The sequence below is a fragment of the Sebastes umbrosus genome, chromosome 1 (assembly GCF_015220745.1).
Source record: "Sebastes umbrosus isolate fSebUmb1 chromosome 1, fSebUmb1.pri, whole genome shotgun sequence".
Taxonomy (NCBI): Eukaryota; Metazoa; Chordata; class Actinopteri; order Perciformes; family Sebastidae; genus Sebastes; species Sebastes umbrosus.
Window position 1 is genome coordinate 43,355,980 of NC_051269.1, and position 26,018 is coordinate 43,381,997.

Genomic DNA, 26,018 nt, shown 5'->3' on the forward strand with positions numbered 1-26,018 from the left:
TATTACAAAAAATGTGCATTAAAGACTGTAAATTATAATGTAAAAATATGCATTAAAGACGGTAAGAGTTATAATCTATAACGGCAGCAGTGGATATTATAAATATATAAATCTGGTGTCAGGGTGAATCAGTCATATTTGGTCTTGGTCGCTCACTAAAAGTACTGCACTCACTAATCAGGTACAATCTAATTAAACCTGGTAAAAAATCTACCTAATAACCTGATTTGCTATGGGTTCATGTAACCGTGTGTTTTTCTGAGCCGTGTGTGTCGACCTTGCTTCATGAGTACAAAGATTACACCTGTGCCCTGCTGGGGCTTTTTCAGCCAGCACCAAGTGTTCGGATTGATCCGGATGCCTGTTGGAAGCCAGATTGAAGCACGCTGAGCCTTGTTTTCATTGGTTGCGACTGACATTCTCTGAATATGTTTCACATCTTTTAATAGACTGTGTGGGCTGCAGCTTGCAAACCTGGCCTCTCACAACCATTGGAAACATGACCCCCCCCCCCCCCCCCAGCACTCCCCCTGACCCTGGCCTGCCTTCTTAACTCAACGTGCCACCCTGGGAAAGCTAAGAATGAACTGTTTGGCTGCTTGTTGCTGCTCTGCCTTGAACTGACCCGCCATGTTGGTGTTCCAGGCAGCTTCAGATTATGTGTTGGAGTGAATGCATGTGTTGGTGGTGTTGCGTTACAACAATTTGCGAAAGAGGGCTGCCTTTCGAGAGTAGCACTGCGCTAGATCTGTCTGCAGGATGGACCCTTCTTTCCCAATATGGGCCTCTGAAACGTTGGGGATCTGAGGAATGTGCAGACATGCGAGGTTAGCCTGGCCCAGTTTGTTGTTTACCAAGGAAATAAAGTCTCTCATTCACACTCACAGAAATGTGACTGTTAGGCGACGTGCCCTTGAAAACATAATTTGTGAGCGCTGTGTTGTGATGAGTCTGGATCATACGCCGTACTGAATCTAGACCCTGGTTTGTGTGTGTGTGAAGCAGGATGTTGGCCTGTTTCCAGAAGAAGAAGACAGGATTCTGTCTCGCTGCAGACGGTTGGAGAAGAGGGAGTAGGGGGTGTTGCTGCGAGGAATAGGAATAGGAGGGGGGGGACCCTGTCCCTTTAGCTTTCCATTTGCATGCTGATGCCACTCTGTATCATTACATGGAGGGCAGGTGTAGCTATTGATATGTTAATAAGGTTTCGTGTGTGTTGTGCCTATGTGACCAAGTCAACCGAGCCAGTGTTGTGGATCTACATCTCTATGGAAGCAGAAAATCCATCGTATGCATTTTGTCTCTGAATTATAGCTGTATTTTATTAGCATGTAGCAACTGAAGCTGTTTAAAAATGTAGTCACACCTATATATTAAAATTTTCTTAGTCTATTTTTTTTTTTGAATTGATATCATGTAGATTGTTTTCCTGTGAGATACTTTCCTTTTAAATTTCAGGGACAGATACAGCAGCGGTCCGTCTACCGTCCGTCTCTGTATCGTCCCCTCTGCTGTGCTGCAGCTGCTGTGCGTTGTGTGGCTCGCCGTCTTGCACAACGGGGTTAAAAACAAGTCGCTCTGACGCCTGCCTCGGCGGTGCGTTCCTATTGGTGCAGGAGCTCTGGAGCTGCTCCAATGGGGCGCAGCATTTCCTCTGCGTTGGGGGAGCGGTGTTGCAGAGGGCTGTGCTGGTTAATTCTGTTTCGTGCCGAGAAGCAATGCTTCTTGGGAGAATAATGGAGGAGGAGGAGGCTAGGGGAAAAAAACAAGGCCGAAAGGGGGGTGAGGCAGGCAATCTACGTAATCATCTCTCTCTCTCTCTGTCCCTCCCTCTCTCTCTCTCTCTCTCTCTCTCTCCCTCCCTCCCTCCCTCTCTCTCCTGTTCTTGTTTTATTGCGCCCTTATGTTTTGTCCTTCATTTCCTTTTCTTTCTCTCACTGTCACGCTGCCTGTCTTGCTTTCTTGTGATACTTTTTGTGAGTGTGTAGCAGGAAAAAATCTCACCAATATTCAGAGTTATCTGTCCACCTTTTACAACTGCAGGCAGACATTTTAGGTTTCACCTCCTCCTCCTCCTCCTCCTCCTCCTCCTCCTCTTCTTTCCTTTCCCCTGGTCCTGTGTGTCTCTTTCTTTCATGAACCCCAACAAAGGAGACAGATAATGGTTGATTTGAAACATCAAATACTTTGTGTGAGGTGAAACCAAGATTGCAAAATCTACAAGCACATTTTCCAAGTGTGTTTGCTCAGAGGGTGTTGTCAGGCAGAGAGAGAGAGAGAGCGAGAGAGTGAGCAAATAAGGAGCAGGGCAGAAGAAAAACAACCAAGAGAGCGTTTGCACCAAAGTCAAGCCACTCGACACCGACCCGCTCTCAGCTGCCCTGTTTTGTAATGCGCAGCAGCAGCAGAGCTAAAAACAAAAGAGGAAACGAATGGCTGGGGCCTGGTTTTTCCAGTTCACAAGGGCCTCGCTCTGTCACCTTGAGCAAATGGTTCCTGTTGGGAAGAGTGAGGTGGGAGTGTTTGTTTTTGGTAAACAGCCCCCCCTCCCCCCTACACACACAAACACACTTTTCCTCAGGACATTTGTTGTATTCATGTTGAACAGTCAGTCAGTTTGGGACAGTTAAAGCCCTGCAGCAGTTCAAAATGGCTGTCAATCCTCTGTGATTGTACTCCGTGTGACACCTTGCAGTCTCACATTGGCCGGTCTCACATATGTGTTGTTTGTGAGGTGGAGCCAGGGCAAGCCCTCGTGTCGCTCTGGATAAGACTGTCGGCCAAAAGAGGAAATGGAAATGTCATGTAAATGTGTTTGTCATGCAGTGAGATCACGTGTGAGAGTCGGAGGGTGTCTCTGGTTTATGTTGTACCAGAGCAGGAGCTTATCTAACATCGAGATGGCTGTTTGGGACTTCATGCCTCTGCTAGAATACTACCTGGAAAACATCCCCCCCCCACATTTAGGAGTAGACATGGCTTACAGGGAATACTGCCACCGTGAAGACCGAGTGTCCTTCTCTATAAAGATCTTTAAATATGTTAATCTCAGATGAGCAACAGTGAAGATTTTGGTTTAGATTTTGACTTTAGTATCTCTGTTGTTTATTCTCTGCTGTCATTGTTCGGTATTTATGTTCAGGTTTTAGCAGCCTGCTTTCAGCTGGACTTCAGAGTGAGAAGGGAAACAGATCAGAGAGAGGTAGTGGAGCAGGCAGCCTTTCTGTTTTCCTCCTCTAGGTTACTGAGCCTCAGACGGACAGTGGTTGGCTTGTTTGCCCTGAAACAGATGATTGATTTTGTGTCACGCTGGCCCTGCTGTCGGCTGCTCTCTCGCTCCCCCACCCCTCTTATAGCACCTACTTGGCCTTTGTTCTCCATTGTGTGTCTCTCATCCCCGGCCTGGTCCCGGTCCATTCAGGCAGCTGGACATTGCTGTGTTAATGGCGGGCCACGCCGCGCTCCCAGGACGCTCGGCCACTCAGCACGACAACAGCCACATCGCTGCTGGAGATGAAGCATTCTCCAGCGTCGATATATATCTCAGCCACTGGCCCTCTGAAATATCATTTCTTATTTGGTGCCAGATGTTTGCATCATTTCTTCATGTCATTCGTTTACCCCCACATCTCCGGCCTTTACAGACTAAGCTCTGTGGTTTATATTTTTGTGCTGTTGGCTGCTGTAATTGTGGTACAGGCCTGTGATTGCGTTGCATCACATCACATAATAGTTTTATTTAGCCCGGTTCAGGGAGTTTCGTAAAGACGGCTTAGATAAGGTGGTGATTGAAGCACTGTTGTAATAGCACGCTGTGTTTTGGCTGTGTGGGTGCTTGCGCTTCATTTTTTCTCTCCGTGGTTGGCTCAAACTGTTATGTCACCATGACAATGGAAGCCATTGTGAATCATAAGAATGTACAAATTAACAATATAGATTCAAGGTTAGTTTATTGTCGTAGTACAACACAGGGTTGCACAAAGACATGCACTTGTAGTCCCTTTATGCTACACAAGAAAAAACAAAAGCAGTAGGGCCGCTCTAGAGATGTTTCGATACCATTTTTTCCTTCCCGATCCGATACCAACGTAATAAAAACAAATATATCATTATAATAATAATAATAATTATTATTATAATTATTATTATTATTATTAAACTGCGGTTTACTCCACTACCACACTTTCCACGCTCTGTCTACCGTTACCGTCTCCACCAGCACCACACTGGTGTTGTTAACTATCATCATATGACAAACTACCTGCTGTCAGTTCTTCTTCTCTGCTCTAAAACAGTAGTTGTCAGTGGAAGCCATGATACCTCCAGGGCGACAGCACAGTGAAGACTACTGTTTTAGAGCAGTGAAGAAGAATTGATTTAGGGTTAAACAAGTTGATTTCTTTCTGGGTTAATAAATGATGGTATCAGATTGTTGCATAGACTGGTGTACTCGCTGATACCAGATCCCGAATTTCGGGCAGTATCGGACGTGTTTCTGATACTGGTATCGGTATCAGAACAACTCTAGGCTGCTCCCCTCTTACTCGACTAACTGGCCATTTGGTCTTAGTCAACTAAGATTTCATTAGTCGATTAGTTGTTTTTTAATGTTTTTTTCATTCTGAATCTCTTATTTCCAAGAAATGTCTGAGCACCTCTCAGAAATGTCTGAGCACCTCTCTGGTAAACACCAGATCTAAAGTGGTGCTTTTGTGTGATTCTTTGTGGAGAAACTCACGTTTTACAGATCTGTCCATTAAATCAACTAATCGATTAGTCGACAAAAGCGTATGAGTGTTAGTTGAAGAATGTTTGTGATAGTGATTTAGTGCATTTTGTGAATTAGCACCAGGAGGAATGTAAACAGCAGCAGCAAAACCACTGGTGACTTCTCTCAGTGAGCACCAAGCATCACTGATGCTGTCTCGGGTCTCCTGTTGTTGGGTCGTAGTGGAACCGTCCTAGGGCTTGCATTTAATCCAGTCCCCGTGCTTCCTTCTCCCATGTTGATGAGTGTATATCCATCATAGGCCATACGTGCTCCAGTAACAGAGGTGAAAATACAAAGGTTCATGCAACTGACCTTTACGTGTCCGTTATGTTTTTTCTTGCGGTTTGCATTTAAGTGAAACTATCAAAAATGTTCTTATTGGTATTGATGGAGTGTCTATTGCAGTACATATCGCTATTGTTTTATCACCCAGGCCTGCAGCAAATTAAAATAGTTCATTAATGTGCTCTGTCCCTATCAAACAAATTAAATAAAACAAACGTGTAGCATAGTGTATGGGAGCTGCCGTCACCATAGATGTTTAATGAAATTAATAAAAAGTTGTGCTAAAGGGTTACACACTACAATCTTGTTATCCAGCTGAATGTTTTCCATTTGGGACATATGAAGCAGTTAGGGATGCACCGATACCAGTATCGGGTATCGGGTCCGATACTGTGCTCATATACTCGTACTCGCAAAATGGCTCCGATACAACGGCACCGATACCACTTTACGGCAGCGTGACGTTAACCTCTCGTCAACATCTTTTGGGTCCTATCGCACGCGCTCACGCTCCACCTCCCCGACGGTGCGGGCGAGACGGGCCGGTGGTGCGCCCGACCCCGCGGGGCCGGGATCCCACCTCAGCCAGCGTGCGCCGGCCGTTACTTTCATTGCGCCACGGTGTTTCGCTTGCACCCTCTGACTCGCGCATGCGTTAGACTCCTTGGTCCGTGTTTCAAGACGGGTCGGGTGGGTTGCAGACATCGCCGTAGACCTCTGGCGCCTTTTACGTGGGCCGAGCCCTGCCCTGGGGGCACGACGCGGTCGGGGCGCACTGAGGACAGTCCGCCTCGGTGTCAATTTGTCCACGGCCCCGGGAAGCACCTCCGCCCCAAGCCTTTCCAAGCCGCCCTAGAGCCGGTCGCGGCGCACCGCCTCGTATGCGGGACTCCCCAGCCTGCCGTGTGTCACTCACACCCTCCAGCTGGCTGTTAACGAGGGTCTTTTGGCACAGAGAAGTACTCGTATCGGTACTCGGTATCGGCGAGTACCCAAATGTAAGTACTTGTACTCGGTCTGAAAAAAGTGGTATCGGTGCATCCCTAGAAGCAGTGAGTGAGTATGAAATCAATGCTGGAGTCTCTGACATCATGTCTTTGTGTGTGTGTGTGTGTGTGTGTGTGTGTGTGTGTGTGTGTGTGTGTGTGTGTGTGTGTGTGTGTGTGTGTGTGTGTGTGTGTGTGTGTGTGTGTGTGTGTGTGTGTGTGTGTGTGTGTGTGTGTGTGTGTGTGTGTGTGTGTGTGTGTGTGTGTGCGCGCGCGTTTGGTTTTAGCTCTTTGTGGAATTATAAATGTGTTTGGGTGAGTGTGAAATAAGATCCACAATGAGCCATGCTTTCTTCAGGGCCACATATCCAGTTTGTCTTAAAGGCAGGCTCTATTGATTTGCCCGTTTTTTCATCTTCAATTTCCTCCCGCTGCAGCTCAGAGAGTGCAGCTCGACCTGCGCAGTGCCGGGGAATGGCAGATATATTCATATCCTTCCTACAGCTAGCATGTGTGCGGGGGCAGACTGAGGGGGCTGGTGTAATCTCACTGGACTGGATGTGTTGTGGAGGTTTTGCGAGGCACAGGTGGACACTGAGCGAGCGTGGACACGCTGTTCAAACCCAATGTGTACGTTCATGTATGTGCATGTGTAACCCTAAGCGTTCTCCTTGAAGCTATATGTGGAAACAACATCGTGAATAGAACAACGGCCAGCCAATCAGATGCTTACCTTGCCAGTGTATTCAGTGTGTTGGTCACAATGTAATGTCTGATTAAAACCTACGTGAACATTGTACACATTTAGGTGAATATTTTTATTTTAAAAAGTAATATATATCTTATGTAATTGCTCATCCGTCCTGTTTGTGTAATACAAGATCAAATAACCTTACTTAAACGTGTGATATGCCTTTTAATGTTACCTGATGTGGAAACAATTAACTTATGAGTTGATACTCAAAATGACGAGACAAGCCTGCATTTTAAGTGACCAAAGATTCAGATATCCACTGACAGATGTTGCTGTTGATCCCTGGTGCAGCTGTGCAGCCACCCAGCCCAACCATGGTATTGTTTTTGTGTATTGTGTAATATGGTTCTGTGTATTCATTGTTTCCCTGGAAGCTTTATTCTTCTCAGGATGTAAAATCCTCTGAAACAGTATTTTGATCATGCAACACTAAGACCAGCAGTATACCGTAAACAGAAAGGTGCGTTATTCACAGACTGCTATTGAACGGACTGTGAGCCATCAGAAGTAGTCAGTTTAGTTGCATCCACGACAGATGAAGATGTTTGGAAGAAGCAGTGGGAGTGGAAATGCACCCAGAATTTAGAAAGCCGTTTTGAACATTGTCTCCCCTTTTTCTTACTTGGTCAACACACAACAAAAACACAACTTTGTTACCTCGCTGTGGTAACGCTGTGGTAACGCTGTGATTATTGTCTGTGTAATCATCTTCAGTGTAACGGGGCCCTTATGCCTACCAGACACTAGGAGACTTTGATCAGACTTTTAAAAGACTGACACCCTCTCACATCTAAAGACGATGTGTCTTCAGTCTCACAGTTTTTAGTCACAGACTATCATATTTTGGAAACAACTGTGGATCCTGCAGGGTCACTATTTACAAGACTATAACTAGATTCCTTCAGAGATGATGTCACATCCTGCTCCTGGTGGAAATTTACCCTAAAAGCATCCACTGTTCCAAATGGGGCTACTTCCGAGCTAACGTTAGCTACTGGAATGTTTGCTGTTAGCCTACGAGCTAACCGTACGTTTCATCTGAAGACTGCTGGCTTCAATCAGATAAATCTGGCTGCAGTGCTCTCTCTCTCTCTCTTTCTCTCATACTGTATTCACACGTGTGTGTCGATTTATCTGATTGAAGCCAGCAGTCTTCAGCTGAAACCTACAGTTAGCTCGTAGGCTAATAGCAAACATTCCAGTAGCTAATGTTAGCTTGCAAGTAGCCCCGTTTGGGACAGTGGTTAGCTAGATAGCTATAGCATATAGCATACTCAGTGCAGCTGTTTTCCTTCTCTATCGTGGTACAGATGTGAGGACACGTCAGAGAGACGCTCTTGTTCACTCCACAACTCCACCAGTTCCTCAGTGTTTACTCTCTACCACGTTAGCTGCTTCCTGTTTGGTTGTTGACAACGTTCACGTCATTGAACTTATAATAATATTAAACTTGGTTCTTTAATCGGAATGTCAAGACAAGAAAAACACTGACTTAAGATGGCTTGGACTGAGTTTTATGACCACCTTACACTTAACGACGGAGATCACGGGAGCGCGCTGCAACTCTAGCAACACTATTGTGATTTTATTCTGACATTGGAACAGCTGACTCAGTGAACATGCTAACTAGAACTGTAGGGACCAATGATATGTGGTGGCTGGTATTGATGTTTCTTTTCTACAGTAGTGGTAAAAAAACTAAATAATGCAGCTTTAAAGGAGTATTTAAAGGAATAGAGACAGACTAGCTGTTTCCACAGTTTACAGTCATTTACATTTTTTTAAAAGGTGTTTTTCAGCATTTCAGTTTTATTGGATAGATAGCTTAGAAAGAGAGAGAGGATGACATGCAGCAAAGGGCCTGAGCTGGAATCTGGGCCGCTCAGCTGTGATATATGGTGTGTGCGCTCTACCAAGTGAGCTACTGGGCGCCCCAGTTTCCCGTCTTTATGCTAAGCTAAGCTGAGCTAGAGGTGGTTGATATGGCCAAAATATCTGTCATGGTATACTGTATGTAATTTTATATCGCGGTAACTTCATATTTAACAGACGGATATAAGTCTATTCCTTTAAAGTGAATGTAGGATAGTGTAGACAAAAGGTAAGGTATCTATCTTAATGTTCAGATGTCCAGTGAGGTCATACAGTGATGGAAGTTACTGAGTTACCTTCGTCAATAGCTTTACCTTTACCTTACTCTGAAGTTTCTCATTGGAGACAGAACCGCCCTGTAAGCTTGTTGTGAAGGAGTGTGCTCATGTTCGCTCCCATCTCATTAGTTCTATCAGCTTCATAGGAGTGTGTGTGGAGGTCCAGCTGAATGGCTAGAGTCAGTGTAAGGGTTCAAGGACATTGAGATTGCTGTTTGAACGTTGCTGTGTAGCTTTGGCTTCATGTTTGGGGTTGTTGTCTCTGGAAAATAAATCTCCTCTGAAGTTCAGTTGTATTGCAGACTGCAGCAGGTTTTCATCATCTACAGATGGTGATTCTGTTTGTATTCGGACAGCAACTCTTGCGTCTTAAAACTTGTTAAGATAACATCTGTGGGTAATTAAAATTTCAGTTCCTGCAATTTGAAAAGTGCACTAGTTTTAATCCTAATCTTGAACATTTTGAATAAAAACAACTGTTGTTTAAGCTCCATATGGTACTCCAAGGAGCGTAGACAAAATCAGAATTTTGCTCACCTATGAATCAATATCATCATTTTGTGCCATCATGGACAGTGTCTCATAACTGTAATTTTCACATCTGTCAACTCAGGAACATCAAGGAATTAATACCAAAAGCAGTGTGCATGCTATGGACTAGGGGTGGGCGATATATCGAATATACTTGATTAGGGATGTTAATAATTAACTGTTTAACCGTTAACCAGCATTAAGCATTTTAACCGATTAACACTATCGGTTAAAAGAAATGTTAATAATTAAATAAAAAGCTGAGAAAAACTCATCACTTAAAGGAGAAAAGCTGGTCCACCTTAAGAGAGTCTGAGCCGGCGTTACAGATACAGGAAGTTGTCTCCCGTCTATAGGTCGCTTGAGCGGAGGAGTTGTAGTTTCATAGCATTTATCCACCGACAAATAAACTGTACACACACTGTCTGCTACACCTACGTTCACAGCTAGAACGCCACCAACAACACACACACGGTCTGTCGGTAAACTCGCTGAAGTTACACCGCGCTGACAGACCGGATGTGTGTGACAATGGTGAACAGGAAGCTACCAGCAGAGCTACAGATGCTAACGTAGCACAAACACACACTTTTTTTCTGACAATCGCTATTGTTAATCCGGGCAGACGCACAGCTGACAACCTGCTAAACTAAACTAAATGTGCGCTGGAGACTTTTACTGCGAAAGTGGCTGCTCCCGGACGGTGAACTGGAGACAGTGAACGCAGCATCGTAGCTGCTAAGTTAACGCTCCCGGACGGTGAACTGGAGACAGTGAACGTAGCATCGTAGCTGCTAAATTAACGCTCCCAGACGGTGAACTGGAGACAGTGAACGCAGCATCGTAGCTGCTAAGTTAACGCTCCCGGACAGTGAACTGGAGACAGTGAACGCAGCATCGTAGCTGCTAAATTAACGCTCCCGGACGGTGAACTGGAGACAGTGAACGCAGCATCGTAGCTGCTAAGTTAACGCTCCCGGACGGTGAACTGGAGACAGTGAACGCAGCATCGTAGCTGCTAAATTAACGCTCCCGGACGGTGAACTGGAGACAGTGAACGCAGCATCGTAGCTGCTAAGTTAACGCTCCCGGACGGTGAACTGGAGACAGTGAATGCAGCATCGTAGCTGCTAAATTAACGCTCCCGGACGGTGAACTGGAGACAGTGAACGCAGCATCGTAGCTGCTAAGTTAACGCTCCCGGACGGTGAACTGGAGACAGTGAATGCAGCATCGTAGCTGCTAAGTTAACGCTCCCGGACGGTGAACTGGAGACAGTGAACGCAGCATCGTAGCTGCTAAGTTAACGCTCCCGGACGGTGAACTGGAGACAGTGAACGCAGCATCGTAGCTGCTAAGTTAACGCTCCCGGACGGTGAACTGGAGACAGTGAACGCAGCATCGTAGCTGCTAAGTTAACGCTCCCGGACGGTGAACTGGAGACAGTGAACGCAGCATCGTAGCTGCTAAGTTAACGCTCCCGGACGGTGAACTGGAGACTCAGTTGTCTGTTGTGCTCATACACTGCAGCTGCATATGAGGCAAAAATCTTGTCGGTTAACGGGTAATAATCGGTTAACGAGGGTCGGTTATCGGTTCGGAATTTTTTTCAAAATTAGCATCCCTATACTCGATGTATTGTGGCTTGTTTGAGTTGATGCACGTTGAGGTTGGAAAAGATGATGGAAGATGTCAGCCTCCACTTCGAGAAGGACGGTCAAACTAGCCCCCCCAAGTTGTTTTGCAGTACGTGTATATACTAGGCACTTATATACTGTACGGTAGTGGATGATTTTTACACTTTATAATTCGGACACTTAAATACAAATTTGGACGGTAAATACTGCAGTAGGGAAAACACATAGAGAGATTTCAGATACAGCTCAGATGTCATGCAAGTTTCAGCTTCCTCCACTAAGCTGCTGCTGGTGAAGCAGTTGTTGTGTGTTTGATATGTAGAGATGGGTTTTCATGTTGACCTAACAGCATCCACCATGATTCAATGTGAATCAAATGATGTAATATTGAGTCCATAGGGTGGGCTACACTTTCTATAGGTACTGTATGTGCATGACGTGTCTATTTATGGTCTTTCAGTATGTTATTTAACGTAACTTGCTGTGCTGACGTCTGTTCAGACGAGGTGTGGCGTTGTGCGTGTTGGTGCTTTTGAACTGCTGTGTATATATATATGCTCTCATGGCTGGATTTGTTTGTCCCCCTCTATATAAATTGTACTCACTATATTACCCCAGAGATGCATTTAGATATTAAAGGATAAGCTTATTTTAGGACGGTATAAGCACGTCTGCCAGTACTCAACAATATCAGATAACCAGTGTGTTAAAAAGAAGAGAAGAGAGAGAGTTATGTGAGAGATGATGAAAGAGAAAGGGTCTCCTTTGCTGTTCATTTTGTGTGTACGTCCCTCCCCCTTGGACTTGTCTCCAAAATGGCCTCTGTTCTAGTGGAAGTGAAAAGACTTTGTTGAGCCTGCTGGTAATTTGAGCCCGGTATTCATGGCCAGAGGAACGAACAAGGAAGGGAGGGAGGTGCTGGGGGAGGAGGAGAAGGAGGAGGAGGAGGAGGAGGAGGAGGGAGCGAGGTAAAGAAAGGCTTTCCTTCTTCGTATGGAATTTACCTCCCTAGTTCACCGTCTGGTTCTGTTGGAAGAGGCCCAAATAGTGACTCCCTTTGTGAGTTAGGTAGGAGTGAGGTGGCTATTTCTGTGCGATCATAGGGATAACAAAGAGCCAGCGGTTATCTGGATGGGGCACCATGGGATCCACTACATGCCATCATGTCTAAGTATATTACTAACTCACGTTAACCCCTTCATGCCCCCTTTCATGCTGTTCTCTTCTCAGTGTAATGAGTCATGCTTAAAGAGGAACAGGAAGTACAATCTGTCTCTTTACGTCCTCACCTGTGTCTCTGTTCTCATTGAGGCCATTTGTTAGGACGATACACCTATCTCCCAACTCAATACGATCACCATACTTTAGTGCCGATTCAATATGTATTGCAATCTTTAAGTATTGTAATTCGATATATCGATTTATTGTGACTTTTATTAACTTTTTTAACACTAGACCGTGGGAAAAAGTGGAATCATACTAAAAAGTTGAAAATCTCTAAATTAATCCAGTAATAATGTTTGATTTTCAGCATGTATGTAGTCAGAGATGTCCTGAAGTCAAATATATCAGGATCATTGTCAGACATTATTTAATAATTTTTTTATCCAGCAACCCAGAAATCAAAGAATAAAGATTAGTGGTATTTTCTTTTTAATTTATAAGGGACATGTAATGTTTTATACTTCTGGTGAATATAATCCAATCAATCTTATTTCCATAGATGTATTTTGTATATAGAGTTCCCTTTGTTAACACCTTATTTTGAAAAGTGGACGTAGTCCCACGTGTCTACTTCCTGTAACTTCTCCAAGGTGGTCTCTAGCTCTCCCGTCAGCTCCGTTCTCTTTATCCATCCATGGTCAGCTCCATCGGGGCCGTTTCAATGCAGAGAACACAAATGTCAGTATCTGGGTGCTCTACAGTCGTAGCGTCGGCCCGTTTGACCACGGAGACGAAAGCGACGGCCGGCTCCCCTGCCACGTTACCGCCATACCATAATGTTACCGCCATACCATAATGTTTCCTGTCCGTGACAGAGTTAGCATGCAGCTTTAGCTCTGCTCTGTCTAGCTCTGCTTTTCCTTTCAATGTGTGAAACCCAAAGTGTTTCCATCCTTTACTGGATGTGTAGTGTTTACCACGCTGGATTTAACATGGGAGGGTGCAGGTCGTATCCACGTGGACTAGAGTTGACCCGAATGCTTTGAAGCTTCGACCGTTGCCATGGTCCCGACCTCCGAATCAGTATTCGTATGCTTTCTTTTTCTTTTTTTTTTTGTTTATATAAAAGTATGTAATAATAATGTATAAATTCCAAAATAATCCGAGAATAAGAATAATCTCACTGACATTATTCATTATTCATATTCAACATTCGTTGTTATTAGTTATTCTCAGACGGATATCGCTGTTTGTTGTGTGTAGAGGTGCGGGTGTGTGCAGCAGTGGCAGCAGCGCTGTCCCGGGCACTGAAACGACGGAAAGAAGAACATATTAGCGTACTGCGCCGCGAAGCTTCGAATACCTTTGAATATTTCTCACCGAAGCTTTGAAGCCCAAACATTTTTATTCGGGACAGCCCTAACGTGGACCCTCCACCTTTTCTACTTTCTCGTTCCGGTTCGCTGCAGTTTGTTTTGGTTGACGGATACGGAACGGCTATGACGTCACGTTACTCAGACTACCACAATAAAAGCGGTAACTTCCTTTTACCTCCACATAGACTCAGATGAAGCAGATATATCAATTGTGGTGTTAAAAAATCTATTTTAAAATATGACACATAAGTGAATAGATATTTTTTCTCCACCCCTACCTTCCTGTATCTGTCTCTGTACATCCCACATGTGTGTTTCTGTTCTCGTTTGAGTTGTAGCAGAAAGTTCTGCCTCTGTAACTAAAAGCTAGCTGACATTTCTTGTTGCTAGCTCCCAGTGTGTATGTATCCAGCTGGATGGGGTTGACATTCTCTGTTTGACAGTGAGCACGGTTGAACTGACCTTGACATTATTGGAAGTCCCCGGCCTTGCTGTGGTTGCCCTGGTGCTGCAGAGCGAGGGCAGCAGTCGCTGTAGCCAGGGGACCGCTACACAAATGTCATGCATCCTGTTGCCGTGGCTCTCTTCTAGTAAAACAGTTTTATTTTTTTTGTTGTTGTGTAAGACTCGCTTCACTTTTTTGGATAGTGGTGAACCCGATCAGTTTGGTGTTTTGTGAGGTAACGTATTTGCACATGTGTGCCCGGGGGATGACCTTGCTATGAGCTAAATCCTCTCCTCGGCGTTTGAACGGAGCACAGGAGAGCCTGTTCCTCTTTCTGCAGCCGTGGCTTCGGTCTCTGCGTCTGACTGGGCGAGCAGCGAGCGAGCGAGGCGGGGAGGATAGCGAGGAATAGAGAGCAATGAGAGCAGAGGAGTGTGGGTCAGTGTTTCAGCAGAGTGTGGTCACATGATAAGAGGGCTGGGCCTCATGTTGGATGACTCACCCCTCCAGGCGTCTGGGAGGAAGGCGCCTCCTGCTGGTTCCCTTCATCAGTGCATGGTGATGGGGAGGCTCGGTGCAGGCAGAGCTGTAAAGCCCCTGGTTGTTTTTCTGCTCTTTGAATAGCCTCCCCACCCTCCCCTCCATGCTGGAAGCCTCCGTGCAGATGAGAGACAGCCCTATCGCACCATGTCCGTATCGAGTTTATCATTTTAGACGCTGGCATATGAAAGCTCTCTCACATAAAAGCCTTCATTGTCGACGTGAGTCAGCAAATGTGGTTCCTCATTAGGCATGTAAGGATGGTTTCCCTGTGTCACTGTTCAGCTGAGGCAGCTGCTGTGACCTCTAAAGGAGCCTGTTTATATGGGACACGGTGCTTCCACTTTCTGTTAATAGTCATTTAATAGTTAGGAAGTGAATTGTGTCTGACAAGTGACTATGTAATGGCTCATTTTTAATTAAAATAATGCAGTGTGTGGAATTAGTTAAATAATAGTTGATGAATTGGACCATAAATATCGACCTTTTGGAAAGGTGTTCTTCACTTTCCACTGGTCTGTCCCCAAGGTGACCTACTAATGTGGAATTGGCATGATGATGATGCTCTATTCCTCATACATTTGCACAACAGTTTTTTTATGGTAACAAACTGTGCTGCGTAGGGCTATCGGTGCTCGATACCTTTTAAAGGTGCTAAATACGGGATTGGGAGCATTTCTATTGCTTCTCAACGGCTCTCAACATGGCAACGACGAGGTGTAGCTCACAGCTAATGGTGCTAACAACGGCTGTCAGAGATAACCGTAGCCCCTTCCACACAGCCTGTTCAAGGCGGGAATGTTACACCGTTATTCCGCCTCGCTGTTCTGTATAAAAGGTACGGAGGCGGAATAGGTGGGGCAGAGTTGTTCCGCAGCTGAGCCGGCAGCGGAGGTCGTCGCAGAGCCGAGCAGATGTTTGCGTGAAATGGACATCCGGTACGCCGTGACTACACCCACATTCATACGAGACGCAGATGCTGTTGTGTTTAACGTCACGCCTCTTTTGCTTCCGTGATGCCGGCGTGCTACCTGAAATCACACACCCCGGGGCGGCGTTATGGCGTCGTTGTTTCGTTCAGTGTGAAAAAGCAAAGCCGGCGTATCGGCAGTATTGCTGAATCTCTGTGTGAAAGGGGATGATGTTTTACCTGAGGGGGTAAGCGGATGGTAGTTGCAACGCTTCCACGACAGCGGTGTGCAAGCAGGCAATCCTTATTATTTAACCCTGCACCACAGAATATACATCCCATACAGCCGGGATTGCCTCCACACGGCTCTCAAGATGGAGATGGCAGCTAGCAGCTAACCTTGCTAACAGCGTGAACAGAGCTAACAGTGCTAACCTGAGGGAGGAACCAGTGGGTTGACGCTACGCCTCCGCAACAACGCCGTCCCAGCATCGCGGTGTTATCAGCGGTAACCGCTGTACGAGTGCAGTGCAGAGCGGTGTGATTAGCTAGCCAGATGGACGTTCACATGATGGGCATTGAATGAAGCACTCTATTGTTATCGGTATCACTTTAAGGGTACGGGTATTGACATCATCATTTTTTAATGGATACCCAGCCCTAGAGCTGCGTGTCATTTACCAACCAAGTAAATGTCCTAAAGAACGTGGGATTAGACTGCCAGGTCGTCAGTGTAACAGGCAGATATTCACTGTTTTTTTACTTAACATAAATATAGCCAATAGCCTTTTTTCAAGGCAGACATGTTGACATGTCATAGCAGGAAATGCACAGGAGTTTAGTTTCCAGGTCGTTGGTATTGGGACGTGCTGGTTCATTTGAATGTTTTACTGGTACTAGTTATTGATTACACCTGTTGTGCTTTTCCTGCTATGACAAGTTCAAATCTCGCCATGGAAAGAGTCTGTGTTGTAATGTGGCGAAGGTTCTTCCCATGCTGCTCAATTACTTCACATATGATTGTGAGTTTCATATAGGGCTGCTGTAAGTCTATAAAATGTCAGAATATGTGGATCAGTGTTTCCCAAAGCCCAAGATGACGTCCTCTAATGTCTCGTTTTGTCCACAATTAAAAGATATTCAGTTTACTGTCACAGAGGAGGAAAGAAATCAGAAAGCATTTAAGAAGCTGCAATCACAGAATTTAGACTTATTTTTTCTGATTAATCGATTGTCAAAATAGTTGGTGATTAATTTAATAGTTGACAACTAATCGATTAATCGTTGCAGCTTTAGTTTCATGTGAAACTTGTTGTTTTTGGCTCTGTCATGCTGTAATGGTTGTTTTCTGTTTTGTTCCTTTTTAAGTTGGTTGACTAATATTTCTTCAACATGTAATCAACTAAATGTAATATGTTAAATGTAAATAAAGACAGAATATCAGCTGTGAGAGGTATCAGTCCACAATGTGTTCACTGCACAGCTAAAGGCAGAGCAGCCGGTGGAGTGCAGGTTTTTTCCATCATATCACATGACACGCTGAGTCACGTAGCCGGCGGTGTGTCGGTATCCAGGGATCAGGCTCTAACTGATGGTCTGTTGCTGTCTCTCCTCAGGTCCCCCATGACCGTGAGCCGTGGGCTACGGCTCGGCGGCGCCCCACCTCTGGAGTGGTCTGTCGCTGTAGTTGGGACCCTGTGATTCCTCTCCTCACCTCTCCTCCTCCCCCCCCATCCCATCCTGTCCCTCCCCGTTCCCTCCCCCTCCTTCCCCTCGTCCCCCCCTCCCACGCGTCGCTGTGCTGGACGTCATGAGCATAGTAATCGCGCTGGGAGTCACCACACCTGAAACGTCTTACTCAGATATGGCTGCTGGATCAGAGTAAGTACTCACTCAGGCAGCTGAGCCCTCATCTCTCAGAATTATTCACAGCCTTATTTTCATAGTTCTGCCCATCAGTTCTACTTGTTATAACATTTTACCCCCCCAACTTGCTCGCTGGTATCTGTGCATGTGGCAACATTGCTCAAATAGTGTCACAGGTTGTGAACAAACTTCCTGTTCAACCTGATCATCTACACCACCTGAAGAGATGATGTAATGCACAGTGCAGTTTCTATTAATAAGCAAACACAGGTGACTGTTGACGTTAGAAACAGAAACGCCCCAGTGTTCCGTGACCTTTGACCTGCTGTGAGTACTTAGTTGTGCAAGCTCACAATGTTAAATGACATGGAGCTTTATAATGAACATTTCAGATTAGGGATGTTAATAATTAACCGTTAACCGACAATAAGCATTTTAACCGATTAACGCTATCGGATAAAACGGTTAAAATAAATGTTAATAATTATTCAAAAAGCTGAGAAAAACTCATCACTTAAAAGAGAAAAGCTGGTCCACCTTAAGAGAGTCAAGATTCAAGCCCTTTATTGTCATTGTCTAGTACAACGAAATTAGATGAGAGTCTGAGCCGGCGTTACAGATACAGGAAGTTGGCTCCCGTCTATAGCTCGCTTGAGCGGAGGAGTTGTAGCCTCGTAGCATTTATTCACCGACTAATAAAGTGTACACACACTGTCTGCTACATCTACACCACCCCCACCACCAACACACTGTCTGCGACACCTACGTTAACAGCTAGAACGCCACCGACAACACACACTGTCTGCTACACCTACGTTCACAGCTAGAACGCCACCGACAACACACACACGGTCTGTCGGCAACTCACTGACAATGGGGAGCACGAAGCTACCAGCAGAGCTACAGATGCTTACGTAGCACAAACACACACTGTCGGACACTCGCTAAAGTTCCGCCGGGCAGACACACGCAGCTAAGAACCTGCTAAACTAAACTAAATGTGCCGTGGAGACTTTTACTGGGAGAGTGTCCGCGACACTACATGCAGCATCGTAGCTGCTAAGTTAACGCTCCCGGACGGTGAACTGTAGACTCCCGTCAACGAATATCTGTTGTGCTCCTGCAGCTGGTACACCGCTGCATGCGAGGCACACATCTTGAAGGTTAACGGTTAATAATTGGTAAACAAGGGTCGGTTATCAGTTAAATTATTTTTTCAAAATGAGCATCCCTAGTAGATAATGCATAAACAATCACATAGGTTATGTGATTGTCTGACCACTCATGTTGCTCGTCCTCATGAACTCAGTTCTTCTGATGTTGCCACATCCCGGATCTTATCAATCGGGTTGGGAAAAAAACATATCTATATCAATAACCAAAAGTGATCAACTGGCAGCTTCAGACTTGTTCTTGGGAGTTCTAGATGTGAATCTTCCTTCTTTCTTGGCACTGGGTGCTTTATGTCTATTGTGTGTGTTTGTTTTATTATAGCTGAAAGTAATTAATGATCAGAACTATGGAAATAAGTGGCAGGAACTTTCCTTTCCCCTTCCATCACAGTATGAACCTCCAGTGGTTTCTGAGGAGGTCTGAGGGATTCCCAGCTAATGAAAACCAGCTCAAGTTATTCCCTTTTAGAAAAGAAGTATTGTTGTGATATTAGGTTTCAACCCATCATTACATCGTTAATACACTAGAACAACTCTTTTGCCCTAAAGCAACCCAATATGTCCCCACGCAGCGTTGCTGAACTCTCCCCATCGTACACATCTCTCTACAGCCGTAGCACCTGGGGTTGTCATAGATATGCTTCCTTCCAACATCCTGTCAGCAGTTTTCTGTCTTCTCCACAAAGTCTGCTGGAGAGATCGAAGAGATGGGAAGGGCAGTCCACCAAAGACTAAACTCTACCAGACAGAAATAAAAGAAATACAGTATGTGATGCTTCGGTCAAGCTGGTTGAACTTAGAACCGTCTATAATGAAGCCACGTAACACTGACTTCTGTACAGCTGCAGTGATGTAGGTTACCACAGTGAGCTAATCAATAAGGTTATCAATAATGTGAACGCTAGCACTAGCTGAGTCAACGTTAGCTGTGCTGAGATTAGAAATAACTGAAAGGGTTAGTTTGGATTTTTTTAAGTGGGGTTGTATGTATACTCCCGCGTTCTGAGAGGTACAATCATCGTTTTTGTGAATGGAGTCTGGTGGCTTTGAAGAGAGCGATATAACGGCTTCAGTTCCCCGTCAGACGGGAGCAGCACAGAAACCTATTTTAACCACCTAAAAACAACCATCAGACAGCCCGTTCTGACGGGGAACTGAAGCCATTATATTGCTCTCTTCAAACCCACCAGACTATAAGGATGCATATATACTGTATTAATACACTGACTATAAGGGTGCATATATACTGTATTAATACACTGACTATAAGGATGTATGTATACTGTATTAATACACTGACTATAAGGATGTATATATACTGTATTAATACACTGACTATAAGGATGTATATATATATATATACTGTATTAATACACTGACTATAAGGATGCATATATACTGTATTAATACACTGACTATAAGGATGCATATATACTGTATTAATACACTGACTATAAGGATGTATATATACTGTATTAATACACTGACTATAAAGATGTATATATATATATATATATACTGTATTAATACACTGACTATAAGGATGCATATATATATATATATACTGTATTAATACACTGACTATAAGGATGCATATATACTGTATTAATACACTGACTATAAGGATGTATATATACTGTATTAATACACTGACTATAAGGATGCATATATACTGTATTAATACACTGACTATAAGGATGTATATATACTGTATTAATACAGAATATAAGGATGTATATATACTGTATTAATACACTGACTATAAGGATGTGTGTATATATATATACTGGACATGTAGCAGTGTCATCATGCAGAAACCTACGTCAGGTCACCATGTGGGGAAAAGTTTTTAGAAGGACTTGGAGGGAAAATAACATTTTGATGCTAAAACATATGAACTCTGAGCAGAATTTGAATGTTATGATTTGAATACAGGAGGAACACCAGTGGGAAGCTACACAATGATATTAAAACAATGGACCCGCCCTTTAATTTGAAACCATTGTTACCTGTAATGTGATATTGGGTGCAGTGTGTAACTGGCCTGCGCAACTACTTCTTTTGCCAAATGTAGTGAAGCAACAAACAGGTGTCTCTAATGCTAATGCTAATGCTAAGGTTTCAGTTATCTTGTAATAATTTCAGGGACAACTGTCAGGAGCTCGTTTATCAAATCATTTTATGTACTAGGGCTGTCCCGAATCCCTTTTTTGGGGCTTTGAAGCTTCAGTGAGAAATATTCGAAGGTATTCGAAGCTTTTGAATACTGATGTGGAGGTTGATTACCATGGAAACGGTCGAAGCTTCGAAGCATTCAGGTCAGCCCTATGTAACTCAATGGAACCTCCGCCAACGTTAGCTGTTAGCTGTTAGCTTCGTTATTTAGCCAAGCAGGCCTTTGCTGCCCCCCCCAGCTGCTAACAGCTAAGATTAACTAGCTCTCCTCCTGCCGATTTCAACACATGTGTTGTTCACAATGTGGCTTTATCAGGGAACAACTAGGGTGCATCGACAGTGAGTTCCCAAACACATTTCTATCGTCTCCAGGACGACGGGACGCCGTTAGTCTCAAGCCCTGTCTGATACTACGGTACCTGCGTTACTATAGTAACGAGTACCGTCATGTTTTCAGAATTTTGGCATCGACTTACCAAAGTTACAAAAAAAAATACAAAGCATTGGAGTACTAATTTGGAGGTTGATTACCATGGCAACGGTCAAAGCTTCGAAGCATTCGGGTTTGTTTCTTCTATTCTTGTGATCAGTGTTGATTCTGTATACCCCCCGCCCCCCGTGTAAAGGAGGTAGACTTTATCATATTATCTCCACATCAGGCCGAGCTGTGTTGAGTAGTGTCTGAGGAAACGTCCACAGACAGCCTGAGTGAGAACAGTTGCCTCCTCTCTGGAGGTGAGCCTGCTTACGTGACGGTTATGTGGAATCCAGCTCTCCCATCCTCCCCTGTTCACACAGCTCCCTTCAGTCCCCCTCCAACGTCAGGAGGGTTGATTCTATCACATGAGAAGATGCACCGTAGATATACAACATCCAGGGATTTATATAGAACATTTTGATTCTTTTGACATTTAAGTGCTCCAGAATTGGAGGACAAGGGGGGGGGGTAAAAGGCAAGGTTATGCACCGTCTGGCCAGCTAAAGGGCAAAAGGAGTTGCATAACATAATGGCGTCCCACATTCCATTTCCTAAATATCTGCTCTCTCAGGCTGCAGAGCAGCTTCAGCGTTGTGGTGCCATCTAGTGACTGATGTCTGTTAATAAAACAGCAGAGTGGGAAATATCTCCTGTTTTATACAGATAATTAATAATGTCATTCCTTATAATAATAATGATTTCTGTTGTTTTCCAGCCCTGAGTCAGTTGAAGCAAGCCCTGCCGTGAATGAAAAGAACTACAACAACCACAGCTGTGGGAGCGCTCAGAGTCATGGGTATCGGGGACTACCGTATGCTGTGAGTTCATGCTGCTCTTTTCTACTCATCAATTCTAATCATAGCATGTCTTATTATTATTATTATTATTATTATTATTATTGTTACTATATGAACTCAAAGCGAAGTTGCAAACATTTTAAAAGCTAAAATAATGTATCTCTCCACTCTGTTCTAATCTTTTAAAGTCGTTTTAGAGCAGTAAGAGTAGAGCTGAGGATTGGCAGTCTGATTCCTACCTCCGTTATTAACGGCTGTACTGTTTCACATACTTGTTTTTTTGCCCTCATTTTCATTCGTCTCCATTTTCCGTTTCCCTTTTTGCCTGAACACCCGTTGTTTGAAGATGCAACAGTCTTCCGTTGTGTGTTGTCAGGATCACAACTATGGCGCGCCCCCTCCCCCCACCCCACCCGCCTCCCCGCTCTCCCAAACCATCATTCCCCGCATGGATCTCAACGGCGTGGTACGCGGCTCCCGCTACCACGAAACTACTGAGGACAACTCGGCCGACAGCGACAGCTCCTCAGAGGAGGACGGGTGTCACTGCAGTCTGACGCCGGACGGCCTGCTCATCAAATGTGACAACTGCAGGTGAGAGACGGGAACATCTGGATCAGATGTTCCAGCTGCTGCACAGTCTTGTAGATTTATAATGATAATCTTTATTTATATAGCACCTTTCAAAACACAGTTACAAAGTACTTTACAATAAAAACAGAACACATTTAAAACACAAAGATCATGAAATGAACTAAAAGCCAGTAACTAAACCCAGAGAGTAAAACTACTAAAATGTTATAAAACATAAATAAAATCACAGAAAAGTTCATCTAAAATAAGTGTGTTTTTAAAAGTGATTTAAATTTGACTCTTAAAATCTTTGAATTTAAAATGTCAGAGGACGGACAACGCAATAAAACAAGGTTCTTCCTTTGAGAAGAGCAGTGACATTTTGAAGGCCTAGTTATTATTATTTCCAGTAAAACCTTCATGCATCGTGTTTTATATATCCTGGTTCTAACAATACTCATGAGTCATGACATCGGGGCTCTGTTTACCACCAAGACGACTTTCCATTCAACAGCATCGAAATTATTACATTTATTTTATTGGAAGCAAAACTTTATTTTGTTTTTGAAGTGTCAAACTCAAAATTCTGGAAGTGTGACCTCCCTACAATATGTCCTAGAAGGGTAACACACACATAATCTGCATGTTCTCTTCGGCCCAGATGTCAAGCAAACATCAGTCCGTCCTCTCCCACTCAGGTTAAAGCATCAGGAGGCAGACTGGAGCACATATGATTAAAAAAATGTTTTTTGATAAAATGGTCACTATATTGTGACAGTAGTTCATGAAACAGGTAACCTGATAAATATCATGTGTCCTCGGTGTCCTCCAGTGCTCCTAACGGCATCTGCAAGATTTCACAGACCGTAGTAAAACAAGCAGTCAGAGCTGATCTGAGGTCTGCTGTCCAGCTGCCGTCTCTGAGAGCCAGCTGTCAATCACTCTGAACTCTGATCAAACGGTCAAACTAGGCAGCGCTGATCAAATATGAATCAATAATCTGTTACGTTAATGTCTATTTCTCTCCTCAGATGTTCTCAGAATCATCTTGTAGTGCACGGTTTAGCTGTAGAATGAGAACGTTTGTGACGCCGCCGCCATTGTTGAGATGGCTTGAAGGAGCGCCAAGTTCTGGTCACATGACCGCAGCACAGCCAATAGGAACGCTCTCCCGTCACGGGCTAGATGTTGTAAAGCCTGAAAACAGAGCCATGAGGAGGAGCAGAAGTCTAGTTTTCTCTCAGAACACTTGAATTACAATATGCTGAAAGGTTATTATGGGATATTTGCCCAATGATGCCAAAAATATGCTGACTACTGAAGCTTTAACCTGTCGTTTACCTGTGTCCATCTCAAAAAATGCCCATACAGGCAGCCGGCGTTGTGGCTCACTTCCTGTAACTTGGTCGGATTATATTCTCACTACAATCAAACCGCTCTAGGGTTCACTTGGAAACGTCTGTTTTGGTTCACGCCAGAGTATGATTACTGCGTTCACAACCGGCCAAACCCACCAGATTAAAAAAGACTAAATGTTGGCTTGTGAAAGCGCCTTTAGTCTGATGCTACGATGTTTTGATTTAACATTGTCATGTGCTTTGAAACACTGATTTGACTTCATGTTGTGCATTTGAATAATGTCTCATTTATGTGTGCTGATCTGTTTTATTGCCTTTTGTCTTGCAGGGGACTCGACAGGAGGAAAGGAGCAGACGGCCAACACAGAAAAACAGAAAATGTCTCCGGTACATTGTCTTTTCTGGGTAATTCATTCATCTCTACAGTAGTTTGTAACGTGTCGTCTGATTACTAAACATGTGTTTGGTCTGCAGCTGGAGAGAGCAGCGCCACTGAGAGTGGTGACGAAGAGGTGTCGCCCTCCACCATCTCTTACACTGCCACCCAGCATACGCCCACCAGCATCAAACTCACTGTCAACCGGGTCAAAAGGAGCAAATCCAAAAAGAGGAAGAAGAGCACAGAGAAGGCCCGTGGAACGCCGAAGGGCAAGAAAGTCAAGGTGTGCAAACTGATGAACATCAAAGCTCAATATGGAGCTTATTGTTATTGTTTTCTACAAGCTCGTCAAATTGAGAATACCTCATTTTAGTTATCGGTTGTAGAACAGTTACTGCTTCTTTCTGAACATGTATTGATACGGGTTCATTTTCCCTCTTTCAGGCTTTCAGAGAAGGTTCTCGGAAGTCCATGAGGATGAAGGTAAGATTGGACTTAAGATGACGTTTATGTTAAAGGACCCATTTATCTGTTCTAAATGAACCTTAAAGGGAGATTAGTCCAGTATTTAATCCTCTTATCAACATTGGAGTGGACAGATATGCTGCTTTATGTAAACATATGTATATATTTATTATAGTAAATCAATGAACAACACAGATCAATGACAGATATTGATCCAGAAACCCTCACAGGTACTGCATTTAGCATAAAACAATATGCTCCAATCAGAACATGGCAAACTGCAGCCCATCTTCTCCATCTTCTGTCCAGAACTCGACGACGGAGGCCAGCGTGTTGGATGAGAACACGGCGGAGGGCTGGGAGAGCAGGATCCGCCAGTGGACGGACCAGTACGATGAGGCTCTGGCCAACCAGTACAGTGCTGATGTCCAGACGCTCCTCCAGCTTCATTGTGCCGCCAGCACCGCCGTTTCTAAGGTGGAGGGCGACGCCACAACGCCTCCTTCCGCCACGCAGATCCATGCCTCCGTCGACGCCATGGACACCATCAACCGCACCGAGCTGGCCTGTAACAACACGGTGCTGGGCTCACAGATGCAGGTCAGCCCCAGAACCAAACTCACTGTTGCACTTTGAGACCAAACATTATGTTCAAGTTGCATGTGCAACAACCAGCAGCATTGCAAAAGATGTTATGCAACTAGCCAGTAATATTCACATCCATAATAACACATAATATTAACAATTTGAATGACTGATAGAAAATCAAAGAGAGCAAGTTAACTTTTCCTTCATTAGTGTTAAAGGGATAGTTCAGGTGTTTCTCAGTGAGGTTGTATGAGGTACTGCTGTGGACGGGGGGGGCAGCATCAAGACAGATTTTAGACACCTTAAAGAATTAATATCAGTTTAACTGTAGAATATTTTCACCTCTTTGCCTCGCCGTCAGACAGCTATGAAGCCGTTATCTATGCTCTCGCCAAAGCAACCAGATTCTATTGAAAAACCTGTAATTTGACTTCTCAGAACACAGGAGCTGCTGGTCTACCGCTGCCTTGATCAGTTAGTGTGTTTGTGTTGTTGTGTGACTTTGGTGAAGGCGAACTAACAAAAGTCACACAATAACACAAACTAACTAACAGGGCAAGGCAGCGGTAGACCAGCAGCTCCTGTGTTCTGCGAAGTCAAATTACAGTTTTTTCAATG

General features: G+C 44.3%; 1 protein-coding gene across 5 annotated transcripts in view; it reads left to right on the top strand.

Moving 5' to 3' along the window:
* The window catches only part of setd5 (SET domain containing 5), a 53,074-nt gene that overhangs the window by 3,440 nt on the left and 23,616 nt on the right, over positions 1–26,018 (top strand). For 4 of the 5 annotated variants that reach the window (XM_037766320.1, XM_037766337.1, XM_037766328.1 and 1 more), the window contains exons 2-8: positions 17,166–17,430; positions 21,956–22,058; positions 22,384–22,631; positions 24,297–24,373; positions 24,443–24,630; positions 24,792–24,830; positions 25,122–25,412. In XM_037766320.1, the coding sequence (XP_037622248.1) occupies positions 17,360–17,430; positions 21,956–22,058; positions 22,384–22,631; positions 24,297–24,373; positions 24,443–24,630; positions 24,792–24,830; positions 25,122–25,412 (1,017 nt within the window). In that variant the 5' untranslated portion in view covers positions 17,166–17,359. The remainder of the gene's footprint in view (positions 1–17,165; positions 17,431–21,955; positions 22,059–22,383; positions 22,632–24,296; positions 24,374–24,442; positions 24,631–24,791; positions 24,831–25,121; positions 25,413–26,018) is intronic. The other variant, XM_037766354.1, reaches the window with a different exon arrangement.